The sequence below is a fragment of the Elephantulus edwardii genome, unplaced genomic scaffold, assembly GCF_000299155.1.
Source record: "Elephantulus edwardii isolate Elephantulus edwardi_28Jun2011 unplaced genomic scaffold, EleEdw1.0 scaffold00161, whole genome shotgun sequence".
NCBI lineage: Eukaryota > Metazoa > Chordata > Mammalia > Macroscelidea > Macroscelididae > Elephantulus > Elephantulus edwardii.
This window is the reverse complement of record NW_006399911.1, coordinates 1,683,008-1,705,150: the sequence shown is the minus strand read 5'-3', so window position 1 is coordinate 1,705,150 and position 22,143 is coordinate 1,683,008. Positions and strand designations below refer to the sequence as shown.

Here is a 22,143-nt window from a genome sequence, read left to right as displayed (position 1 = left end):
CTCAGGCCCTGAACTCAATCCTTCAGGGTGTCTGGTCACAATCAAGGAGTTTACATAGCTTTTCAACTGTTGGCTCTGCTGTATATATGGATATGCCGTACTGATTTAAGAGAATGATTTTTATTTTACTGATTTTGCTTTATATAATTTCCTTTTATCTGTTTGCTTTAGATTTCTTTTCTTCTCCCTCGTTTTAGTTTCCTTTCCAGTTTCTTTGATTCTGTTTGCAAATCTTTACTTTTTTATAATAATAAACTCATACCATATCTGTCCTTTTGTGACTGATTTATTTCACTTAGCATAATGTCCTCCAGATTCATTCATATTAGGTGGTGTTTTGGGACTTCTTTGGCTCTCCTGGGTTGCCTGGTATTCCACTGTGTGTATGTATCATAATTTGTTAATGCATTTTTCCACTGATGGGCACATCGTATGTTTCTATATTTGTGTTTTGTTGTAAATAATGCTGCATTGATCTGTTCATGTTTCTTTCTTTATTTCTTTAGGACTTACATCTATATTTTTTATTCTTTTAGGACTGATACCTAAAGTAGTGAGATTATGGAAACAAAGCTGCCTTGTAAATTTTTAAGGACACACCAAACTGCTCTCTATAGTGCTTGTACCATTCACGGCCCCACCGGCTGTGCAGAGTTCCCATGTCTCTTACTACTGAAACATGTTATTGTTGCTGAGACTAATGTGCACCTGATTAGAGAGCGTGGTATTTTCAATTGCTTCTTTTGCATGTGCAAGTTGGACAATGAGTAAGAGAGACCAAAGAAGAATCGATGCTTTGCGTTGTAGCACTGTTGAGGAGTACTGAATATACCCATGTACTGCCCAAAGAACAAACAGATGTGGCTTGAAGAAAGGGCAACCATAGTGCTCCTCAGAAGCAAGGTTGGTGAAACAATTTATCTTGGGCATATTTTCAGGAGCAAGCAGTGCTCAGAGGGAGACAGCATGCTAGGAAATGTAAAGGTCCAGTGAAAGAGAGGAAGACCCACAATGTGACAGACTGACACAGTGGCCACCACAGTGGGTCTGAGCATTAACACAGATCAAGAAAATGGCATTGAAAAGGTTCAGATCTGTTGTTCATAGGGCCACTATGAGTCACAGTTGATTCTGTGGTACCTAACAACAACAACGTCACTGGGGGTGAAGTGTCATCTCATTATTGTTTTAATTTACAAAGCTTTTGAATTGTGATGTTGGTGGAGTACTGAATATCCTACCAACTGCCAGGGAACTAAATAAAGTGCATGTAGTAGAGGTGGCCTAAAGGTACCTGGTGGAAATCCACGAGCTGCTCTGCTAGAGAAAAATAGACAATCTCCTCTTGTCAATTTACTGTCTCTGAAAAGCACTAGAGGATCAGCTACGAGTCGTTTCTGACAATGGCACACGACAACAATAACAACAAAAGAACAAAACAATCTGTTTTGGAAGAAGTACAACCAGGGTATTCCTAGAGGCAAGGGCAACAAAACTTCCTCTCATATACTTTGGGCATGCTGTCAGGACAGTCTAGTCCTTGAAAAAAGACATCATACTGGGAAAGGTTATCAAAAGTGAGGAGATTCTTAAGGAAATGAATTAACACCGTGGCTGCATCCAGGTCCTGAGCATGGCAGACTGGGAGGATGGTGCAGGACAGGGCATCGTTAAAACCTGTTGTTCATAGGGTTGTTATGAGTGTTAAGTTGCTTCAACAGCATCTAACAACAACAACATGTGGCATAGCACACATGTCATATTCTGCTTTGGTTAAGTAGCAACCAGGTCTTTAAAGCTTGTGAACAGTCATCTAAGATTTAATTACTGGTCTCTCACTGCATGGAATTAAAAAGAGGAAAGAAAAGCAAAAATGCATAGGAACAATTACGTCAAAGGAATAAGGGACCACGTGACCCATAACCTCTACAACCCTCAGACTGGAAGAACTAGACTGCACTCAGCTAGCACTGCTGAGGACTCTGAAAGGGATCACAGTGCAAGGTCTCGAATAGATAGGGGGGAAATGTGGAACAAAATTAAAAAACAAATGGCCACACTCACTGGTCCAACACAGACTAGTGGAACCCCTAAAACTTCGTCCCTTAGTTACTGAACCTGGAACAAAACTCACCTCCATGGCTCAATTTTCAGCCAATCAAGCCTGTAACCCCAGGAAGGCACTCAGTTCTTAGAATAACAAACCATACATAGTCAAAAGGGCAGAGAGAAAGAAGGGATAGGATAGAAGGAATAACGGAAACAAGAATCACAGGGAAGAAGTGGTAAGGGTGTGTAACATTGTGTATACTGTAATTCATGTTATAAACATCAATAAATTAAGTAATTAACATTAATGTGTACAAGTGATGAAAATAAATTTGCTAAATCAATTTGCTTCATTCAAATAACAAAAAACAGAGAGAAAGAGAGAAAAGAAATTTAATATAACTAGAAACCTTGTTCCAGGTGGACTGGGATTTAATGAACCTTCTTGCAAGCTACTATAAGGAACCCTAGTGACACAGTGCATTATTCATTGGGCTGTTAACTAAAAGATCAGCAGTTTGAAACCCTACTCTCCTCCAAGGCAGAAAGACGGGCAGGCTTCTCCAGTAATGATTTACAGCCTCTGAAACTCAATCAAGGGTCACCATGAGACCGAGCCACCTGAGGCAGAGGGTTTGGCTTTAGGTTTAAGCTCCATAACCAGTTATTATGTCACTTTTTGTGCTGCCACACTATATACATCATATCTACTAGGTCATCTTGCAAAACTCTGTGTAGCTGAAATTCAGACTGGCTTCTGGAGATGGTATTACTACTACAAGCATAGAATAGCAAACATTAGAAATCAGATTCATTTCCCAGGACGTGCTTCTGTCAATTTATGGCTAAGTTCTTGGAAATTATTACTTTATTCTTTATGGATAATTCACTCAAAATCTTATCCAGGACTGACGGCACACTGCCCATACAGTTTTTTGCATTCAAATATTGAGTGACATTGTTGTTAGGTGCCACTGAGTCGAGTACAACTCATAGTGACCCTGTGAACAGATCTGAAGCCTGTCCTGTGCCCATCCTACAGTCTGATACTCTCAAGCCCATTGTTTCAGCCACTGTGTTAATCCATCTGGTTGAGGGTCTTCCTCTCCTTTGCCATCCTTCCATCTTTCCAGGCATGATGTTCTTCAAATGTAGATGAAAAGAATACACTGAATCATTGTACCAAAAAGAACTGGTCAACACCGAACCATTTCAAGAAGCAGTGCACAATCAAGAACCAATGGTAATGAAGGAAGAAGTTCAAGTGGCACTGAGGCACTGGCATAAAACAAAGCCCAGAAACAGACCAAATACCAGCTGAAGTGTTTCAACAAATGGATGCAGTCCTGGATATGCTCACTTAGTGTATGCTAAGAAATATGGAAAGCAACTACTTGGCCAACCAACTGGAAGAGATCCATATTTGTTCTCACGCCAAAAAAAGATTATTCAACAGCACATGTAAATCTCAAACACCTTACTATCGCAGAGAAGTAAAATCTTGCTGCAGATTATAAAAAAACCTGAGAACTGCCAGAAATTAAAGCTGGATTTAGAAGATGCTGTGGATGAGGAATATCATGCTCATGTCAGATCTTGGCTAAATGCAGAGAACACTGGACAGATGTTTTCTTGATTATGTAAAGGCAATTTGATTGTAAATCATAACAAATCATGGATAAGTCTTAGAAAAATGAGAATCTCAGGATACTTCACTGGGCTCATGTGAAACTTATACTTAAAGACAAAGAAACTCTTGTGTGAACAGAACAAGAGAACACGGCATGGTTTAACAATCAAGAAGAGTGTGCATCAGGGTTGTATTCCTTCTCCATATCTATTAGATCTGTGTGCTGAGCAAATCATTTGAGAAACTGGATGTTACAAAGGAGAATGTGGCATCAGGAGGAAGACTGAACAACCTGCATTATGCAGATGACACATCCCTGCTTAGAGAAAATGAAGAAAAGTAGAAGCATTTACTGAAGAATATCAAAGAATACAGCCTTCAATATGAATTACATATAAACACCAAGGAAACAAAATAGCCTCTGCACTGGACTAATATGCAACATCATGATAGATGAAGAAAAGAGTGGATGGTCAACAACTTAATTTTACTTGGATCCACCATCAATACTCAAGGTAGTCACAGTCAAGAAATCTGTGGTGAAGGACTTCTCCAAAGTGCTACAGAACAAGGACATCAGCTTAGAGACTAAGACATGCCTGATCCAAGTCATGGTATTTTAAATTGCTTTGTATGCATCTGAAAGTTGCCAATGAATAAGACTGAAGAAGAATCTAAACCTTTGACCTGTGGTATCGGTGAAGGGTACTGGCTATCCCATGGACTGACTGCTAAAAAAATAAACAAACCTGTCTTGGGGTAAGTGCAACCAGAGGCTCCTCAGAGGCAAGGACAGTGAAGCTTCATCTCTCATACTCTGGGGACGCATGTTACTAGCAGGGGCCAGGCCTTGGAAAATAGATACTATGAGGGAAAGGTAGAGAGTCAGCAAAAGAGAGGACAGCTCTCAATGAGATGGACTAACAGACTGTAACAATGGACTGAAGCTTGACGGACATCATGAGGACGGCACACCACCGGGCAATGTTCTGATCTGTTCACAGGGTTGCTCTGAGTCATAACTGACTTGGTGCCAACTAATAATAAGAGTTTTTCCTTTCCTTTTACCTCTAGTGTTCTGGCTTCTTGACCTATTTAGCATTCTGGCAATATCTTTTCTAAAATTCCTTATTTATTCTCCACTCTCCAATTCTATGAAGCGATGATTCCATTATGAAATATTTCAGCCTCTCATAACTCTGATGTGTCATCTTTTAGGATCTGAAGTCACTAAACCATTCTTACTTTTCTCTGCACATATCTGGAAGGAGAATAGAAATGTCTTCCTTCTCTATCACATCAGTTGATGTCAGCTCCAAGACCACCTTCCACGCTCTGCTTTGTGATGCTGGGACTCTGCAAACTCCATTTCCACTCTGCCAGCCAGCTTTAAACTAGGCTCTGACAGTGGAGGAGGCTGAGCGTGTGAAGCTGAGCAAGACTGTGATGTTTCTTCCTGTTGGCTCCCTGTTTGCCTGCTATTCAGTCATCTGCACTTTACCACTGCTTCTGGGACTGTGCTGTGGACTGATTCTCAAGACAGCAGTGGAGTGCTTCCACAGAGGAAGCACAAACTCAGGTCTAAGCTCGCGGCTCAAAACATGGTTGGATCTGAGCGTGTTCACAGCAGCTGCAAAACAATCTCTTATTCTTGTAGTTGGACTTTTGTATGTGTTTGCTGAAAGGGCAGAGCAGCAAAGAAGTTTGTCCTACTTTTGAACTACTTTTTTAATAGAGGTAGTTCTGTTGTCAGAAACTGGTAACTGGAATGAGCGAGCAGAGACAAGGGGAAAAATTATGCAAGATAAAGAATTATTAAGTTAGTAAAATTTATAGCTCCACCAACCCTTGACGTCAAAGTAGAGGCAATCATTTGGAAGAAGTGGAAACTTGGAATGGAGACATTTAGTTACATTCAGACAAAACTGAGATTTCTCAATCTCTGAATTACGCTGCACTTTCCCTTGGTACTGCAAACTACTGGTCCTCCAAGGTCTCAGGACCACCCTCCTTTGAAAGGAAGTGGTTGGCTTACTTGGGGCGGGTATCTTGAATGAGGTTACTCTTTCTGCTCAAGACAATCACAATTAATCTTTGCTGCCACTAGATCTAACTCAGAGATAGATGGATTTCAGCATATTCCAAAGGAGGAAACAGATTTTAACTGGTAAAGGGACAGATACATAGACCAAATGAATACAAGTATGAACCAGAAATAAATCCATCCACCTACAGACAGCTGATCTTGACAAAGAGCTGAAATCCATTAAGTGGGAGAAAAGACCAAACAACAACAACAACAATGTATCCTTGCTCTGTTCAGATAACAGCTTCCTGGTCTAGGTATAGATTTCATATAAACATAATTAAGTGTTCTGGAATTCTCATTCTTTTCAGTGTTAGTCATAGTTGTACTCCACATAGTCAAATGCCTTTGCATGGTTAAAACACAGACATGCATTTTTCTGGTATTTTCTGTTTTCAGTCAGAATTCATATGACACCAGCAATGGTATCTTTAGTGTCACAGTCTTTTCTAAACCCAACATGAACCTCTTGTAGTTACCTGTCAATGAACTGTTTTAAGTGGTTTTTGGATGACCATCAGCAATATTTTGCTTGCATGTGATATTAATGATATTGTTTGATCCATATTCCATTGTGTCACCTTTCGTGGGATTGGGAACAATTACTGATCTCTTCTAGTCAGCTGGCCAGGTAGCTGTTCTCAACTATTAGAGACGGCAAATCAAAACAAGGTAACATCTCACCCCAGCAACAAAAAGAAAGCGCAATAAGAGAGTAAACAACAAATGCTGGGGAGGCTGTGGAAAAACTGGCCATCTCCTACACTGCCGATGATAATACTATAAAATGGTAGTCACTATGCTAAGTAGTTTTGAGTTTCCGTAAGAACGTTGGAAATAATGGAATACTACGCTGCATTGAAAAACAAGGAACTCATGCAATATTATTCAAAATGGGTGACCCTCGAGGACATTATGCTGAGTGAATGATCTCAGTCACAAAAGGACAAATACAGCATGGTATCACTGCTGTAGAATGGGACTGACATCAGGGTTAGGGTAAGAATGAAAAAAAGTAGATGAATTATGTATATAGCATTGAAATGGATGAGGGAGAGAACAGTTTAAAAGCAATATATTTTAAGGCATTATGATTATTTTAAGAGTCTGAAATGAAGGTTGCAGAGTGGAGTATACTCGGGAGGGGGTGTGGGGGGATTGTATACCAGTGAAGGAATTTTTCTTTTACTTTTCAAAGAGAAGAGTGAACTGGGGGTGGGGGTGGGTGGGTGGGTGGGGACAAAAGTGCAACAATGAATGAATGGATATCCAAAATCTCTGTAAATGTTCATTGAAATTAATTAAAAAAAATGTTGGAAATAGATAATATACCCTACAGAAATATGAACTTTCACAGGAACAGATATATGCACACTCATGCTTAATGCAGAATTATTTACAACAACAGAGAGATGGAAACAATCCCACTGTCCATCACAGATGAATGGATGGATGAAGAAACTACGGTACCTTCATACAGTGGAATATCATGCAACAGTAAGCAGCAATAAAGAATTAAAGAAAGACCATATAACATGGATGCACCTAGAGGACACTATTTTGAGTGAAAGAAGCAAGTTTCAAATGAACTATTTTACCGCTATTATAAAAAGCTGAGAAAAGATAAACACATAGATCATTTCATTCTTGGAAGGCTATTAGGGATGGAAAGGGAAGAAAAGGGGGGTACAAATTAAATAGATAAGCTGGGTTATAAAAGGCAACATACAATAAGGGTTTGGTCAGACATTAAAATCAATAAAGTACATGAATCACTTGTTAGTAATGCTATAAAACAAACTGTGTATGAATGACTAAATGAAAAACAAACATGATTTGTAACCTTTCTCTCGAATATAAAAATTTTGTAAAAAGTAGCATTATTTTGGGCATACTATCAGAGGGTCCATTCTCTGGGGAAGAACATCAGAACTGGCAGAGTATAAGGTCAGCAAAAAAAGATGAAGACCCTTAAATGGACGGATTGACACAGCGTGTGCAACAATGGGCTCAAACACAGGGACGGTTTTGAGGATGGCGCAGGACTGGGCTATGGTGGTTCTCTTGTATCCACATACAGAGTACGTGATCACTGTGAGTGTCACTGTGAATCACAATCAACTCAACAGCATTTAAACAACAATAGTACAGCCAATCAACATACAAACAAGTTCATGAAACTGGGTATACTCACTTGTAATGTAGTATCAAAGACAACAAGCTTTGAACTGGTTGGAACGATGTCATAACACTTGTGTGATCTCATGAATCGCATGTAAACACAACTTTCAGAGTCTTCTACTGCTGAAAGGAAAAAAGACAGAACGTCAACAATAAAAAAACTCTGTCAACTTGAAATAGAATGTTGTTGTGTTGTTGACTGCCATTGAGTCAAGCATGACTCATAGTGACCCCCTTGAACAAAAGGCCTGAAGCCCTTCCACAACCACTGCCATTTATCAAAGTTCAGAGTTTCCAGTGGCATGCTGTTTAGGACATGGATGCCACTCTTGAAATAGAATACGGGGGAAAAATACACCTATTGCAGATTATTTTTAATGGTAAGAGAGAAACACTCTTCTCCTAAGAGAGACAACAAGGCAATCCTGTATAAATTCTATTTAACATTCATTTGGAAGTCCTACTCTGCAGTAATTTAAGGACAAAAATTAAGGCAGAGGGATTAGAAAAGAGAAAATAGGGGAGCTCTGGTGGCCTAGTGGCAAGAAGCTGCACTGCAATCCCAGAGGAACACGGTTCGAATCCACCAGATGCTCTGCCGGAGAAGGAGGCGCAATATCCTCCTGTACCAGTCAGATCTGATTTGACGGTACACGCACACAAAATAATAAAAAATAATTAAAAAAAAGAGAAAATAAAATACTTCTATCTATAGATGATGTGTTTTTCCATGCAGAAATATTGTAGAATCTACATGAGTTACTAGAGTTAAAAAAATTAATTAAACAAGGTCACAAGACACAACTTATCTATATACTCTCAACTGTACTGCTTTTTTACAGATTAGTCAGAAATAATTAAAAATTATTAATAATTTTTAATGGTACCATTCATAATAGGTTCAGCATGAGCACAATTAGGTGCTCTGGGATCCCCATTTTTCTCAAAGTCAGCCACAATTTGTTATGAGCCACAAAGTCAAATGCCTTTGCAAAGTCAATGAAGCACAAAATAAACATTCTTCCGGTACTCCTTACTTTCAGCCAGGATCCATTTGACATTAGCAATGATATCCCTGGTGTCATGGCCTCTTTTAAATCCTGGTTGAACTTCCGGCATTTCCTTATATATATGTACTGTTTCAGTCATTTTTGAATGATCTTCAGCAGTATTTTGCTTACATGTGATACCAATGATATTGTTCGATAAATTCCACATTCAGCTGGATCATCCTTCTTAAGAACGGGAACAAATATGGACCACTTCCAATCCACTGGCCAGACAGCTGTCCCCTAAATTTCCTGGCATAGACTGGTCAGCGCATCTGTTAATGGAAACAAGTCAATTGGTATCCCATCGATTCCTGGGGCCTTATTTTTTTTCCAATGCAGCTTCTACTTCCTCCTTCATTACCACTGGCTCCTGTTCATATGGTACTTTCTGGAAATTTTCTGTGAAAATAAATTCTTTCTTGTACAGTGACTCTGTGTATTCTCTCTGTCTTCTTTTGATGCTTTCTGGGTCACTTACTATATTGCCTATAGCATCTTTCAATATTGTGACACAAGGCTTAAATTTGTTTTTCAGTTCTTTCAGCTTAAGAAATGCAGAGGGAGTTCTTCCCTTTTTATTCTCCAATTCCAGTTCTCTGCACATTCCACTATAATACTTTGCTTTGTACTCACAAACTGCTCTTTGAAATCTGTTCAGCTCTTTCAGGAGGCTATACTGCAAATGAAGCAAGGGAGAACTGCATGGTTTGGAACTTGAAAGTTGAGTGTGCCAGAGTTGTATTCTCTCTTCTTATCTATTCAATCTGTATGCTAAGCAAATTATCCGAGAAGCTGGACTCTGTGAGGAGGAGTATGGCATCAGGATTGGTGGAAGACATCAATAACCTGTGTTATGCAGATGGTACAATCTTGCTTGGTGAAAGTGAGGAGACTTGGAGCACTTGTTGCAGAAGATCAAGGAATGCAGCCTTCAGCATGGATTACATCTCAATGCCAAGAAGACAAAGATTCTTACCACTGGATCTGTAGGCAGCTTCATGATGGATGGAGAGGAGATAAAAACTTTCAACACCTTCATCTTGCTTGGATCCACAATTAGCATCCTTAGTTCCAGCAGCCAGGAAATAAGGAGATACCCTGTACTGGAAAAAGCTGCTGTTAGGGACCTCTCCAAATTATTGAGGAGTAATGATGTCAGTGTGAGGACTAGGGTGCATCTGTTCAGGCCATGATCTTTCTGATTACTTGCTATACATGCATCTGAGAGCTGGACAATGAATAGGGATGACAGGAAAAGAATTGACGCCTTTGAGATGCAGTGTTGGAGAAGAGTACTGCACATCTTATGGATGGCTGGAGTGCTCTTTAGAGGCAAGAATGATGAGGCTTCACCACACATACTTTGGGCATGTTCCTAGGAGGTGCAATTCTTTGGAGAAGGGCATGATGCCGGGAAGAATGGAGGGTCAGTGATGGAGAGGAAGACCCTCAACCAGGTAGACTGACATGGTGACTGCTGCAATGGGCTCTTGTATGTCAGGAAGTGTGAGGATGGATCAGGATAGAACAGGGTTCAGATCTTTTGTTCATAGGGTTGCTATGAGTCATATCTGACTTGATGGCACCTAATAACCACCACCACCACCATCATTCATAATATCCCCAAAAGGAATAGAATACAGGAAATAAAACTAACAAAATGTGTGAGATCTCTATGCTGAAAATGATATAATATTAATCATAGACAAAAATTAACAGGAGGAAACACCCCCATTGTTTTCATAGACTTGGAGACTTAATTTTGTTATTTACTGTTGTGTTTATGTTCATGAGGAACACTGTACTGTAGTTTTTTCCCCAATGTCTTTGGTTCTGATATTAAAGCAATGCATGCTTATTGGGTGGAGGGACAGTGCAAGAGAGGAAGACCCTGGATGAGATGGATTGACTCAGTGATTGGGGTAATGGGGTTGGTGTGTCAGGGACAATAAGGTTTGCTCAGGATAGAGCAGGGTTCAGAGCTATTGTACAAGGTCGCTGTAAGTCACAAGCAACTCAACAGCACAGAACAGTCTCATTTTGGTTTTGTTGTACGCCACTGGAACCAAGTCATAACTGCTGCTCCACTGAGTTTTCAGAGGCTGTAACTCATGTGAGAGAAGACTACCCATCTTTCTCCCACAGAGCAACTGTTGCATTTTTATCACTTACCTCTGGGTTGGCAGAGCAACTGCTTACCCATTAGGCCACAGAGCTCCCCAAAATGCACTGGGTAGTTTGTTTTTTTTTTTTTTAAATTTATTTTATATATGTGTGTGTGTATCATCAATGGGTAGTCTTATCTATGAGCATTTGTTTGGAATTGCTATTATTTCTTCCTTACATATCTGGCAGATTTCACTAATGAAGTCATGTAGGCCTGTCACTTGGATGATCGTATCTTTCAACCACCAAAATCTTACTTATTCATTTAATTCAGCCAATAAATATTTATTGCAGTGTGTTAATGTAAGCTCCTCCAGGGAAACTAAAGAGAGAGAAGGAAAATTTCCAGGAAAGATATGTCAGTAAGCATTTCCCAGTGTTAAGTAACTCGAGCTATGCCAGGCTTTCTCAGGAATTCCTTGCAGTAAATGCAGTTTCCAGGTGTACTAGGGATGTCTGGAGTGTCAAAGCCAGACTGTTTCTGGTCTCTGCTGTGAATGCGTACTTCCTCAGTCAGCTAGAGATGTGTGGAGAGTCTCTCCTGTGCAAACACTCAGCATGGTGGAGATGTGTGTGGAGAATGCAGCTCATCCTGCGAGGGCTCTCTCATTTCCAGGAGGCAACTTCCTGTTAATGTCTGTCTGGAGCTCTGACGGCTTGCTGTGTAATGTATGGGGATGCTAACCGAAAGAATGGCAGGCGGATCCACCAGAAGCTCCACAAGAGCAAGACAGGCACTCTCCTTCCATAAAGATTTACAACCTCAAAACCTGATGGATATGTGATTAGGTATTATTGTCATGACAGGAGTCCAGAACGAAGTCTGCATAGGGGAGTGGACTTGGGATTTTTCTTTTACTTTTCAAAGAGAAGAGCAAACTAGTGTGGAGGGGTGGGGAGGGAGAAAAGTGCAACAAATGAATGAATGGAAATCCAAAGTCTCTGTAAATTTTCATTAAAATTAGTAATAATAAAAAAAGAAAATAAGGATATTACCTGTGCATTTTAAATTGTAGTCCCTTTATGTTTGATTTTCAAAATTACTACAAATATTATTAAGAATTTAATAAAAACAAAATCCTGATGGAGCGTTGCTAGGAGTTAGAACCATAAAAATAACATTGAGCTTGGCTTAGCTTTTTGGAAATGTCCACATGAAGAACCCTGGTGGAACAGAGTATTACATAACGGCATGCTAATGGTAACGAGTGAGGGGACCAGAAGGTCAGTTGTTTAAACTCACCAGTCACTCTGGAGAAGATGAGGTTGTACCCTTCTGTACAAATTCATAGCCTCGTAAACCTCACGGGCGGCCACCATGAGTCAGAGTCAATTTGGAGGCAGCAAGTCTGATGATGTCTGGCTGGCTCACTGGTTTGTTTCTCATCCTAAGTGAGACTGTGGACCTGCCCTATTTTTTTTTTTCTTTTTGCAATTTTCTTTAAAGTGAAAAGTTTGATAAAATGTAAAAAAATATATATGTAAAATAACATGTATAGATATATATGGGTAATAAAATGTGTTGGTTTGAAGTAAGGGCATTCTGAAACATGGATGGGAAGATATTCTGAAGCACGGATAGGTTTGAAATAGGTGCAACATTTAGTTCGATTATACATAAGTTCACCAAGAGAACTAACAGCATCATTGATTTAATTTAAGACTATCAGAACTTTAAGTTAGAAAAATTAAGTAAAGTATGATTATTAAAATGTTACATTCTTCTTATTATATGCCATTGAACACAGTATAACTACAAAACCAATTATTTGCTCTTGCGTTACTCATCTATGAAATGAAGGAAATTATAAGTAGTAACGTTAAATCTTACTACCATTTAAAAAGATACTAACCCAAATATTCAAGGGAGTGGCAAAATAATACAATTGGGAAGCAGACAGTAAATGTTCAAGTGTTTAATTTATAAAGGCTACAAAACATTGAAAATGCAACATCTAAAGTTAAAGTAAATAATTAAAATGTTAAAATTTGCAGGAGCATTGAGAGAGACAAACAAGCACTTCAGTGCTGTGCTTGAAGTTCTGTGGTAACTCTGCATCTCATGAGTCTACCAGTGCCCCTTCTCTAACAGCATGAGTTCCCTTTGTGCCTCTGTGTCACATTCTGGTATACCTTGCATTATTCAAATGTTTCATGCTAACGCACACTAAAAGTGTAAACATAATTTTTATATGCAGTAAGAAACAAAAAAGTGTCAGGTGAACTTTACTTTCCTATGACTGTCACCTTACTGTAGTGGTCTGGAACTGAACCTGGAGGGTTTCTGAGGGACACTGGTAGGTAAAATATGAGAGAACCGAGTATTACTTCCAGGTAAGATGGTGGATTAGGTGGACGGCAGTCCAGAACCCCTTCAAGGAAGACAAGAGAAACCAAAGGTAACAGATACAGATGACAAGCATGGAACTTTGAGAGTTAAAGGAAAAGATAAAGAAGCAGTTCAAATGACTGAAAGAAGAAACAGAGTAAACACCTTGAATAAGGAGACAGAACAGAGAATATAAACAGTGTGACACAGCCATTTAAAAATCATTTGCGAAACTGGACTCAGTGAAGGAGAGAGACTCATCAATAACCTGCATTTTGCAGTTGACTCAGGCTTGCTGAAAGTGAGGCCGTCTTGAAACGCTTGCTGTTCAAAGACTACAGCTTTCTGTATGGATTGCCTCTTAGTATCAAGAAGATAAAAATGTTCATCACTGGACCGATAATCAACATGATAGATGGAGAAAAGACTGAAAAACTGCCAATAACTTTACCTTACTTGGATCAACAATCAATACCCTTGGCACCAGCAGTAAGGAGATCAGGAGACGTATCACATTGGGCAAGTCTACTGTCAGGATCTTTCTAAATTACTGAAGAATAATGCCAGATTATGAAGACTATAGTGTGCTTGATTCTGGCCTTCATCTTTTCAATCATATGCTATGTGTCTGAGAGCTGGATAATGAATAAGAATGATAGAAGAGTTGATACCTTTGAGTTGTAGTGCTGGAGAAGAGTACTGAGTGCTCACTGGAGGCAAGGATGGAGTTTTATCTCATACACTTTGGGCATACTGTTAGGGAGGCTATTCCTTGGAAAGGGACACCAGGCTAGGAAAGATGGAGGATCAGCCAAAGAGGCGAAAGGTCTCAACAAGATCGACCGACTTCTTGTGTTATATACTACGGTGACTGCAGCAAAGGGCTCAAGTGTGTCAGAGATTATGAGGATAACACAGGACAGGGCAGGGCTCAGCTCTGTCCTTCAGAGGGTCGTTATGAGTGGTACTCAAGTCAATGGGCACCTAACAATAAAGATTATTAAAAACGGCTGGATAGGTTCTTGATAGGGAATTTTCAGAAACTCAAGTTGTATTCAGAAGAGGTGCTGGAATTAGACACATCATTAATCATGTCTGATGCATCCTGGTTTAAAAAAGAAAACCAGATAGATGTTTACTTGAGTTTTATTGACTATGCAAAGTCATTGTGTGGATCATAGTATGTTAAGGATAACATTGATAAAAGTTCAGAACACTTAACTGTGCTTATAAGAAACCTGTACACGGACGAAGAAGAAGTCATTAAAACAGAATAAAGGCCTAATGCATGGTTTAAAATCCAGAAAGGTGTATGTTAAGATTACCACACCAATTCAATTTATACTCTGCACAAATAATCCCAGAAGCTGGACTGTATATCAAGAAGAGTGCCACATCAGGACTGAAGAAGATTCATAAACAGCTAGCATTATGCAGAAGGCACAGACTTGAATGCTAAAAGCAAAGGACTTGAAGTACCTATTGAAGAAGATCAAAGACTATAGGGTCTTCTCAAGTGCACATGGTACATTCTCCAGAATTGATCACACAAAGTAAGCCTTCAACAAATTCAAAAACATTGAAATAATATAATAAGGACTGCATCGCAACACAACTCAAAGCCTTCAAACATAATGCCATAGAGTTGGAACCACTTCATAGCAGAAGAGTTACCAAACTAGCAAGTTTTGCACCACAGTCACATGATTCAATGAGACAGATCAAAACAAAATAATACAAAGACAACACTACCACAATGGCTCAAAGGCAATAAAACCCTTTAAATTAGTAGAAAATACTGAAAACAGAATTTAAAAAAAAAAACACAACCAATATATGAGCACACAGATAATACAAAATGGACAATCAGAAGATATATGAAAAGAGTAAACTGAAATTCAGAATAGTGAGATTAAAATTTCAGAAGAAGAAATATAATGGAAGGACAAAACAGCAGAAATGAAGTTATAGGGCACTGAATTATGGAGAAGATGTAGAAATTTTTCAACAGTAATCTGTTAGAGGAACAGCTGAAAGAAGAAGGAAGAAAAATGAAAAAAGTATAACTGCAGACATTCTGGAAGAAAATGTGCTAGATATGTATGATAAATAAGAAAATGGGCATTCACAAGGCTGAGTGAACCCCAAACAAGGTGGACCAAAGAAGAAAAGGATCAAGATATACTATCAGCAAATGTTCCAAAACTAAAGATAAAGAAAGAATACTAAACAAAGCTCAGGAAAAATGAAATAATCTATAAAAGAGAACCACTAAGATGAATTTGTTTACTTAGCAATAACTGTACCTCCAATAAGCAATGGGATGATACATATATAACTTTGAAATTAAAAAAAATTGCCAACCAAGATTAATATATCCAGCAAAACCTTCCCTCAAGTATTACAGTGAAAGTGACATACTTCCAGATAACAGAAACTAAATTACTCTGGAAAACGAGACAAATCTCACAAGAAATACTAAGGAGAGTTCTTAAGAGACTCAATAATGACAGACAACAATTTGAAATTAACACACTTAACAGCATCATTTATGGGCCCAGACACAGAAACATACGAAGTAAAAAATACCCAAACCCTTAAAATATTAAAACTAGGCAACTAAAGGGACCAGTGTCCTTAAATGAGGACAACTAAAATGCAAAAAGAGGGAATAAGAAGCATAATTACAGAACTTCAAAATGGACAGGAAGTATAAGTAATTTTAAGATAAAGTGAACTGTGGTTTGTCTTCCCGAGCTGCTCTTTCAAATCTTCTGTTCAGCTCTTTAACTTTCTGACTTTTTCCCTTTGCTTTGACTTCTCAACATTCTCCCCTCCCCCGAATTTAATTTTATTTGTTGTTGTTGTTTATTTATTTTTACTTTATACTAGTTTATTTAAGAAGTTTGTATGCATTGTTTGTCACACCAGATCTTCCCCATTTCCTTTACCCACCCCTCCCTTTTACACATCAAATTGTGTGGCCCTATGATTACCCCCCTGCCCATCCTCACTCCTCTGCTCCTACGCTTCCCCCTTGTCTACATTCTTTTTGAAAAATACTACTCCTATGTAATTTTAGTTTACAAAGAGTCAGTAAAAAAGGAGTTCTAAGATGCTAGGATTCTTCAGGATCTGGCTGTGGTTCTTTATTAAAATGATGTGGTTAGACAAGTTTTTTGTTCTTGTTAAGTGTCACTGAGTCAATTATGATTCATAGTGACCCTAGGGACACTGGAATTGAACTCTGCAGTCTCCTGTGCCATCCTGACCATCTCTGACATACTCAAACCCACCAGTCACTGTGTCAATCCACCTCATTGAAAGTCTCCCCCTCCTTGCCTGACCTCCACCTTTCCAAGCACAACGTCCTTTTTCAAGGACTGGCCCCTCCTAAAAACATGCTCAAAGTATGTAAGATGAGGTTTTAGCATCCTTGCCTTCAAGGAGCAACCTGGCAGCATCTTTTCCAAGATATATTTGCCCTTTTTGCAGGCCATGGAATATTCAATGCTCTTCTCCAACACCGTAACTCGAAGACATAGATTCTTCTTTCATCCTTATTCACTGTCCAATTTTCAGCTGCATAGCAAGTACTTGAAAAGATTATGGTTTGGATCAAGTGCATCTTAGTCTTCAAATGAATGTTACTGCTTTTCTGCACTTTAGAGACATCCCTGAAAGCAGACTTTCTCAATGCAATACTTCTGATATCCACGTTGCTGATGCCAAGGGTATTGACAATTTCTGTCTCTTCTCCATCTATCATGATGGTGCTTAGTGACCCAGTAGTGAGGATTTTTTGTTTTCCTGATGTTGAGATGTAACCTCATTTGAAGGCTGTGGATTTTGATCTGCTGCAGCAAGCATTTCAAGTCCTCCATACGTTCAGCAAGCAAGGTTGTATAATCTGCATAACAAAGGTTGTTGATGAGTCAATTTATTAGTTTAGTTTACAAGTCAAGTAAAATAACTAGAGTGTAATTTAAAGGCCATGTCTAAATCAAACTGCAAAGAAGGGAACAAATGAAACAATAGCTCAAAAATGGATTCCATGGTACCTTATTGAAAAGACTCTTGTTACAGTAAGAGAGATGTAAATCAAAACCACAAGGAGATACCATCTCACCCCAGTAGCAATGGCAAAATTTAAAAGGACAGCAAGTAATAAATGCTGGAGAGGATGTGGTGACATAAGAACTCTTACACATTACTGGTGGGATTGTAAAATGGTACAAACACTCTGGAAGGCAGTTTCACACCTTTTCAAAAAGCTGGACATAGAAATTCCGTATGACTCAGATTTCTCAATGCTTGGAATACACCCTGAGAAAAATGAGATCTGAGGTACAAACAGAGACTTGTAACAAATGTTAACAGCAGCGTTATTCACCATCCCAAGAGCATGGAAACAGCTCAGAAGTCCAACCACATATGAACGGATTGAGTTGGTGTACATTTATACAATCAAAACATTACATAGTACGCGGGGAGCAGGCATTTTGTAAATTACTACCTAACTTGGGAGGGACTGGAGAGCATTGTGCCGAGTGAACGAACTCAGTCTCACAAGTATAAAACTGTATTGTAGAATGAGTATGAGAATCCAAGAGGGGGTTGGGTGGAAGCAGAGGGGTGGGGATGGGTGGGTAAGTGGGGTGTTAATCAAAAGGTTGGGCAATTAGATGGGAGGGGTGGCATGGTGAAGGAAATGAGAAGAATCCTGTTTGAAAAACAATGTATTTGAACTTGGTAAATGAAAAAAAATTTTAAAAAAAGATTGTTGATAGTTGCTGAGGTGTTGACACTGACTCATGGTGACTCTGTGTGTAGGGAGTAGAAATTCTTCTTTTTAAGGACACAAGAATCATCAGACTTGTCTCCTGAGGTGTCTCTGGGTAGATTCAAACCCCCAGCCTTTCAGTTACTGGTAGAGGGCCTGAACCATTTGTGCTACTCAAAGATTCCATTTATAAGGACAATGCCTACTAAGGAATCTAAATGGTTAAGCTATGAGTCAACCCAGCTAAGCTAGGATTTTTAGTACTGTAGTTTTCCTCCAGTTTTTGATGTCTTGTAGGTAAGTTTCTGTTTGGCTGTGGTGTGTCTCTTTCTCTTTTGCCTCCTCTACTTTTCCTGGATCTGACCTGTCATAGTCTGATCTCTGGTTCTTGGGATGAGAGGCAACAATCTGACCTAGGAATTTTGGGATTCACTGGCTCCCACAGTCCTGTGAACCAGCCTGCCAACTGACCTACCAATTTTGGATTCCTTGGCTAGTGTAACCACATGAGACAGGATAAGCCTTCGGCTTGATTCCTGACCCAGAGATTAGAGGCTTGTCAGGCTCCACAAACGTGTAAGCCATTTCCGTGACTAATTTATATGCCTAGTCCTTACTTATCAACATGGGTCCCAAACATCAGCTCATGAAACAAAAATATTCAGTATGTGAAAGTAGATCACGACACACCTGCCAAACCACCAAGAATCATGGTCCAGCCAAGTTAGCATTAACCATCATAGACACTCATTCATTGTTGCACTTTTCTCCCTGCCCACCTTGCCCAGTACGCTCCTCTCTTCGAAAAGCAAAAGAAAAACTTCATTGCTATACAATCCTCCCTGCCCTGAGTGCACTCTACTATGCAACCTTAATTCTGGATTCTTGTGATAACCATAATACCCTGTCATATATCGCTTTTAAACTGTTCTCTCCCTCATCTGTTTCAATGCAGTATACATAATTTATCCAGTTTTTCTCAGTCTTGCCCCAACCCTGATGTCAGTCCCATTCTACAACAGTGGCACCATGCAGTATTTGTCTTTTTGTGACTAAGATATTTTACTCAGCATAATGTCCTCCAGGCGCAACCATTTTGAATAATATTGCATGAGTTCTTTGTTTTTCAATGCAGTGTAGTATTCCATTGTGTGAATATATCACAGCTTCTCTATCTATTCATTTGTTGATGGGCACTTAGGTTGTTTCCAACTCCTTGCTATTGTGAACAAAGCCGTGATAAACATGGGTGTGCATATATCTGCTTATGGTCTTGTTAGGGTACATTCCCAGTAGTTAAACTGCTGGGTCAAATGGTATCTCTATTTGCAACTTTTTGAGGAAGCACCACACCATTTTCCACAGTGGTTGCTCCATTTTACACTCCCACCAACAGTGAATCAGGGTTCCAGTTTCTCCACAACCTCGCCAGCATTTGTTGCTTGCTGTTTTGTTAAATTTTGCTATTCTGACTGGGGTGAGATGATATCTCTTGGTTGTTTTGATTTGCATGTCTCTTAGAGCTAGGGATTTTGAACAATTCTTCATGTGCTTGTTGGCCATCTGAATGTCGTCTTTGGTGACGTTCATATCCCGTGACCATTTTTCAATTGGATTATTTACCTTTATCTTGTTGTAGTGCTCAAGTATTTTATAAATTCTAGATATAAGTCCTTTATCTGACATGTCATTATGAAATACTTTCCCCCAATCTGTGGCTTCCCTTTTTACCCTGTTGGAGAAGTTTTTGGATGTGCATAGGGATTTGATTCTTAGAAGGTCCCATTCCTCTATTTTATCTTCCTCTGGTTGTAGATTTTTCAGGATACTTGGAAGACTGTTTATGTTGTGGATTAGGACTACTAGAGTTCATCCAAGCTTTTCTTTAATGAAGTTTATAGTCCTTGGTTTTAGTCCTAGGCTCATGATCCACCTTGAGTCGGTTTTGGTATATGGAGTGAGGTGTGGATATTGGTTGCGTCTTCCGTTACCCCACTTAACTGATTTCATTTCCTTGTCAAAAATCAGTTGACCATAGGTAGATTTCCAGGTTCTCAATTCTATTCCATTGATCTATGTGTCTGTCATTGTACCAGTACCATGCTGTGTTAACCACCATGGCAGTGTAGTAGGATTTGAAATCAGGGAGTGAGATGCCTCTTACCTTTTTTCTATTTTTAAGGAGTGCTTTGTTTATTTGGGGTTTCTTTCCAATCCAAATGAAAAGTGGAGATTACCTTTTCCATTTTGTTGAAGAATGGGATTGGTATTTGTAGCCAAATACTAAGTTTTAGGAAAGGCTATAATTCTTTCAATCAATCTTCTTAATCAGATTAAAATGAAAAGCCTTTTAATAACAAGTATAAAAATGGCATGGGAATGGAACCTGACTTTTAACATCATGAAAGGAAAGACCAACAGCTACATTCACCCCCCTCAACCCCCGCCAGGCACCCCCACCCACCCTGCTGCCCAGCTTGCAGCTCCCCAGACTCCTCCTCCTAGAATAGGGCTTGAGCTGGGTGGCACAGGGCCAGAGACATCACAAAACCAGGACAGGAGCAGCCTGGTGGCAGTGAATAATTACCCTGAAGTCTATAATAAGAAATAGCCTCCAATGAAGCTACTTTGCAAGAAAAGAGAAAGAAGCAGAACAGAAAGAGTAAAAATGCTGAAGAAGCAGACTGGAAAAATCTGTGGTAGAAAAGATGCTGGACTGACATGTAGTGAATAGGAAGATGGAGAATCTCATCTGTAATGGAAAAGTGTGTTAAAAATATTGATAATACTGCAGAACCTAAAGAAAATCTAAATTGTTCAGGACTGAGGCATGTTTTAATTCTCAAAAAGCTGGTAAAGAAAAAGATGGTACAAAAGGAGACTTTCTAGCTGACAGCGAATCTGATTAACAGTACATTAAAGAAGAACAGAGACATTGCTGACAAACCAAGGTTTTTCCAGAGGTCTTGATCTTGAATGAATAACTGATGCCACAGAGAGCAGTGGAGAATTTGTATTTCTTATGAAATGGAAAAATCGGCTCAGGCGGGCACAGTGCTGGCTTAAGAAACAAACATAAAATGTCCTCAAATTATAAGTACGTTTTACAAAGAGGGTCTAATTTGGCCTTCTTGTCCAGACGATAAAACTCAATAATTATCTGCATCCATTTACACAGATTTAATTCCCTCCCTCCCTCCTCCCTTCCTTCTTTCTATCTATCTACAGATCTGGGTTTTGTTTTTTTATTTATTAGCATGAATAACAACTACATTCTAACGAAAATAAAGTTTGATGGATAGGTTTTGAAGCTGTATTGGGGGAGTTGAGATTGTTGTTGTTGTTGTTACATCAACAGCATTGGTTACTTTGAAAAAAATAAATAAAAGCTGGTTCTCTAGTCGTTTCAATTACCAGAAAAGAACATTTCACACTATGGTGCATTATTTCCTGTGTATCAGAATGGCTTTTTTCTAAATCTTGGAAAATGTTTTCAAAGTCCTTACTGAATCAGAACTTGTGTCTAACTGTAATGCATGCCTAAGGAAAGCTCTGGTGGTGTGGTCTGCAGCGAGCAGCACTGCTAAGCCAAAGGCTACGTGCCCTACATGGTTCAAATCCACTAGAGGCTCTTTAATTGGTCATCTTTTCAGCTGTATCTGACAGCCTTGGATGCCTCATGGAGGGCTGCTATGAGTCAGAATCAGCTCAGTGGCTGTAATGACCATTCTGGGTGTTTTGTTTGTTTCTGTGGGCATACATAAATGCTTATGTGAATTTTATTACCCAAATCAAAATTATTCTACCCAAATATGGCATTTCACCAGGCATATGTAAGGCTATGTTGTTTCAGGGATACAATCATTA

The 22,143-nt window shown here is 39.2% G+C and overlaps 1 protein-coding gene and 1 pseudogene across 1 annotated transcript in view; one reads left to right on the top strand and one right to left on the bottom strand.

The window, feature by feature from the left end:
- Positions 1-22,143, bottom strand: part of PRKAG2 (protein kinase, AMP-activated, gamma 2 non-catalytic subunit) — a 409,636-nt gene that overhangs the window by 34,280 nt on the left and 353,213 nt on the right. The window contains exon 6 of the mRNA XM_006895189.1: positions 7,960-8,069. Within this exon, the coding sequence (XP_006895251.1) occupies positions 7,960-8,069 (110 nt within the window). The remainder of the gene's footprint in view (positions 1-7,959; positions 8,070-22,143) is intronic.
- Positions 8,263-21,432, top strand: LOC102868839 (annotated as a pseudogene).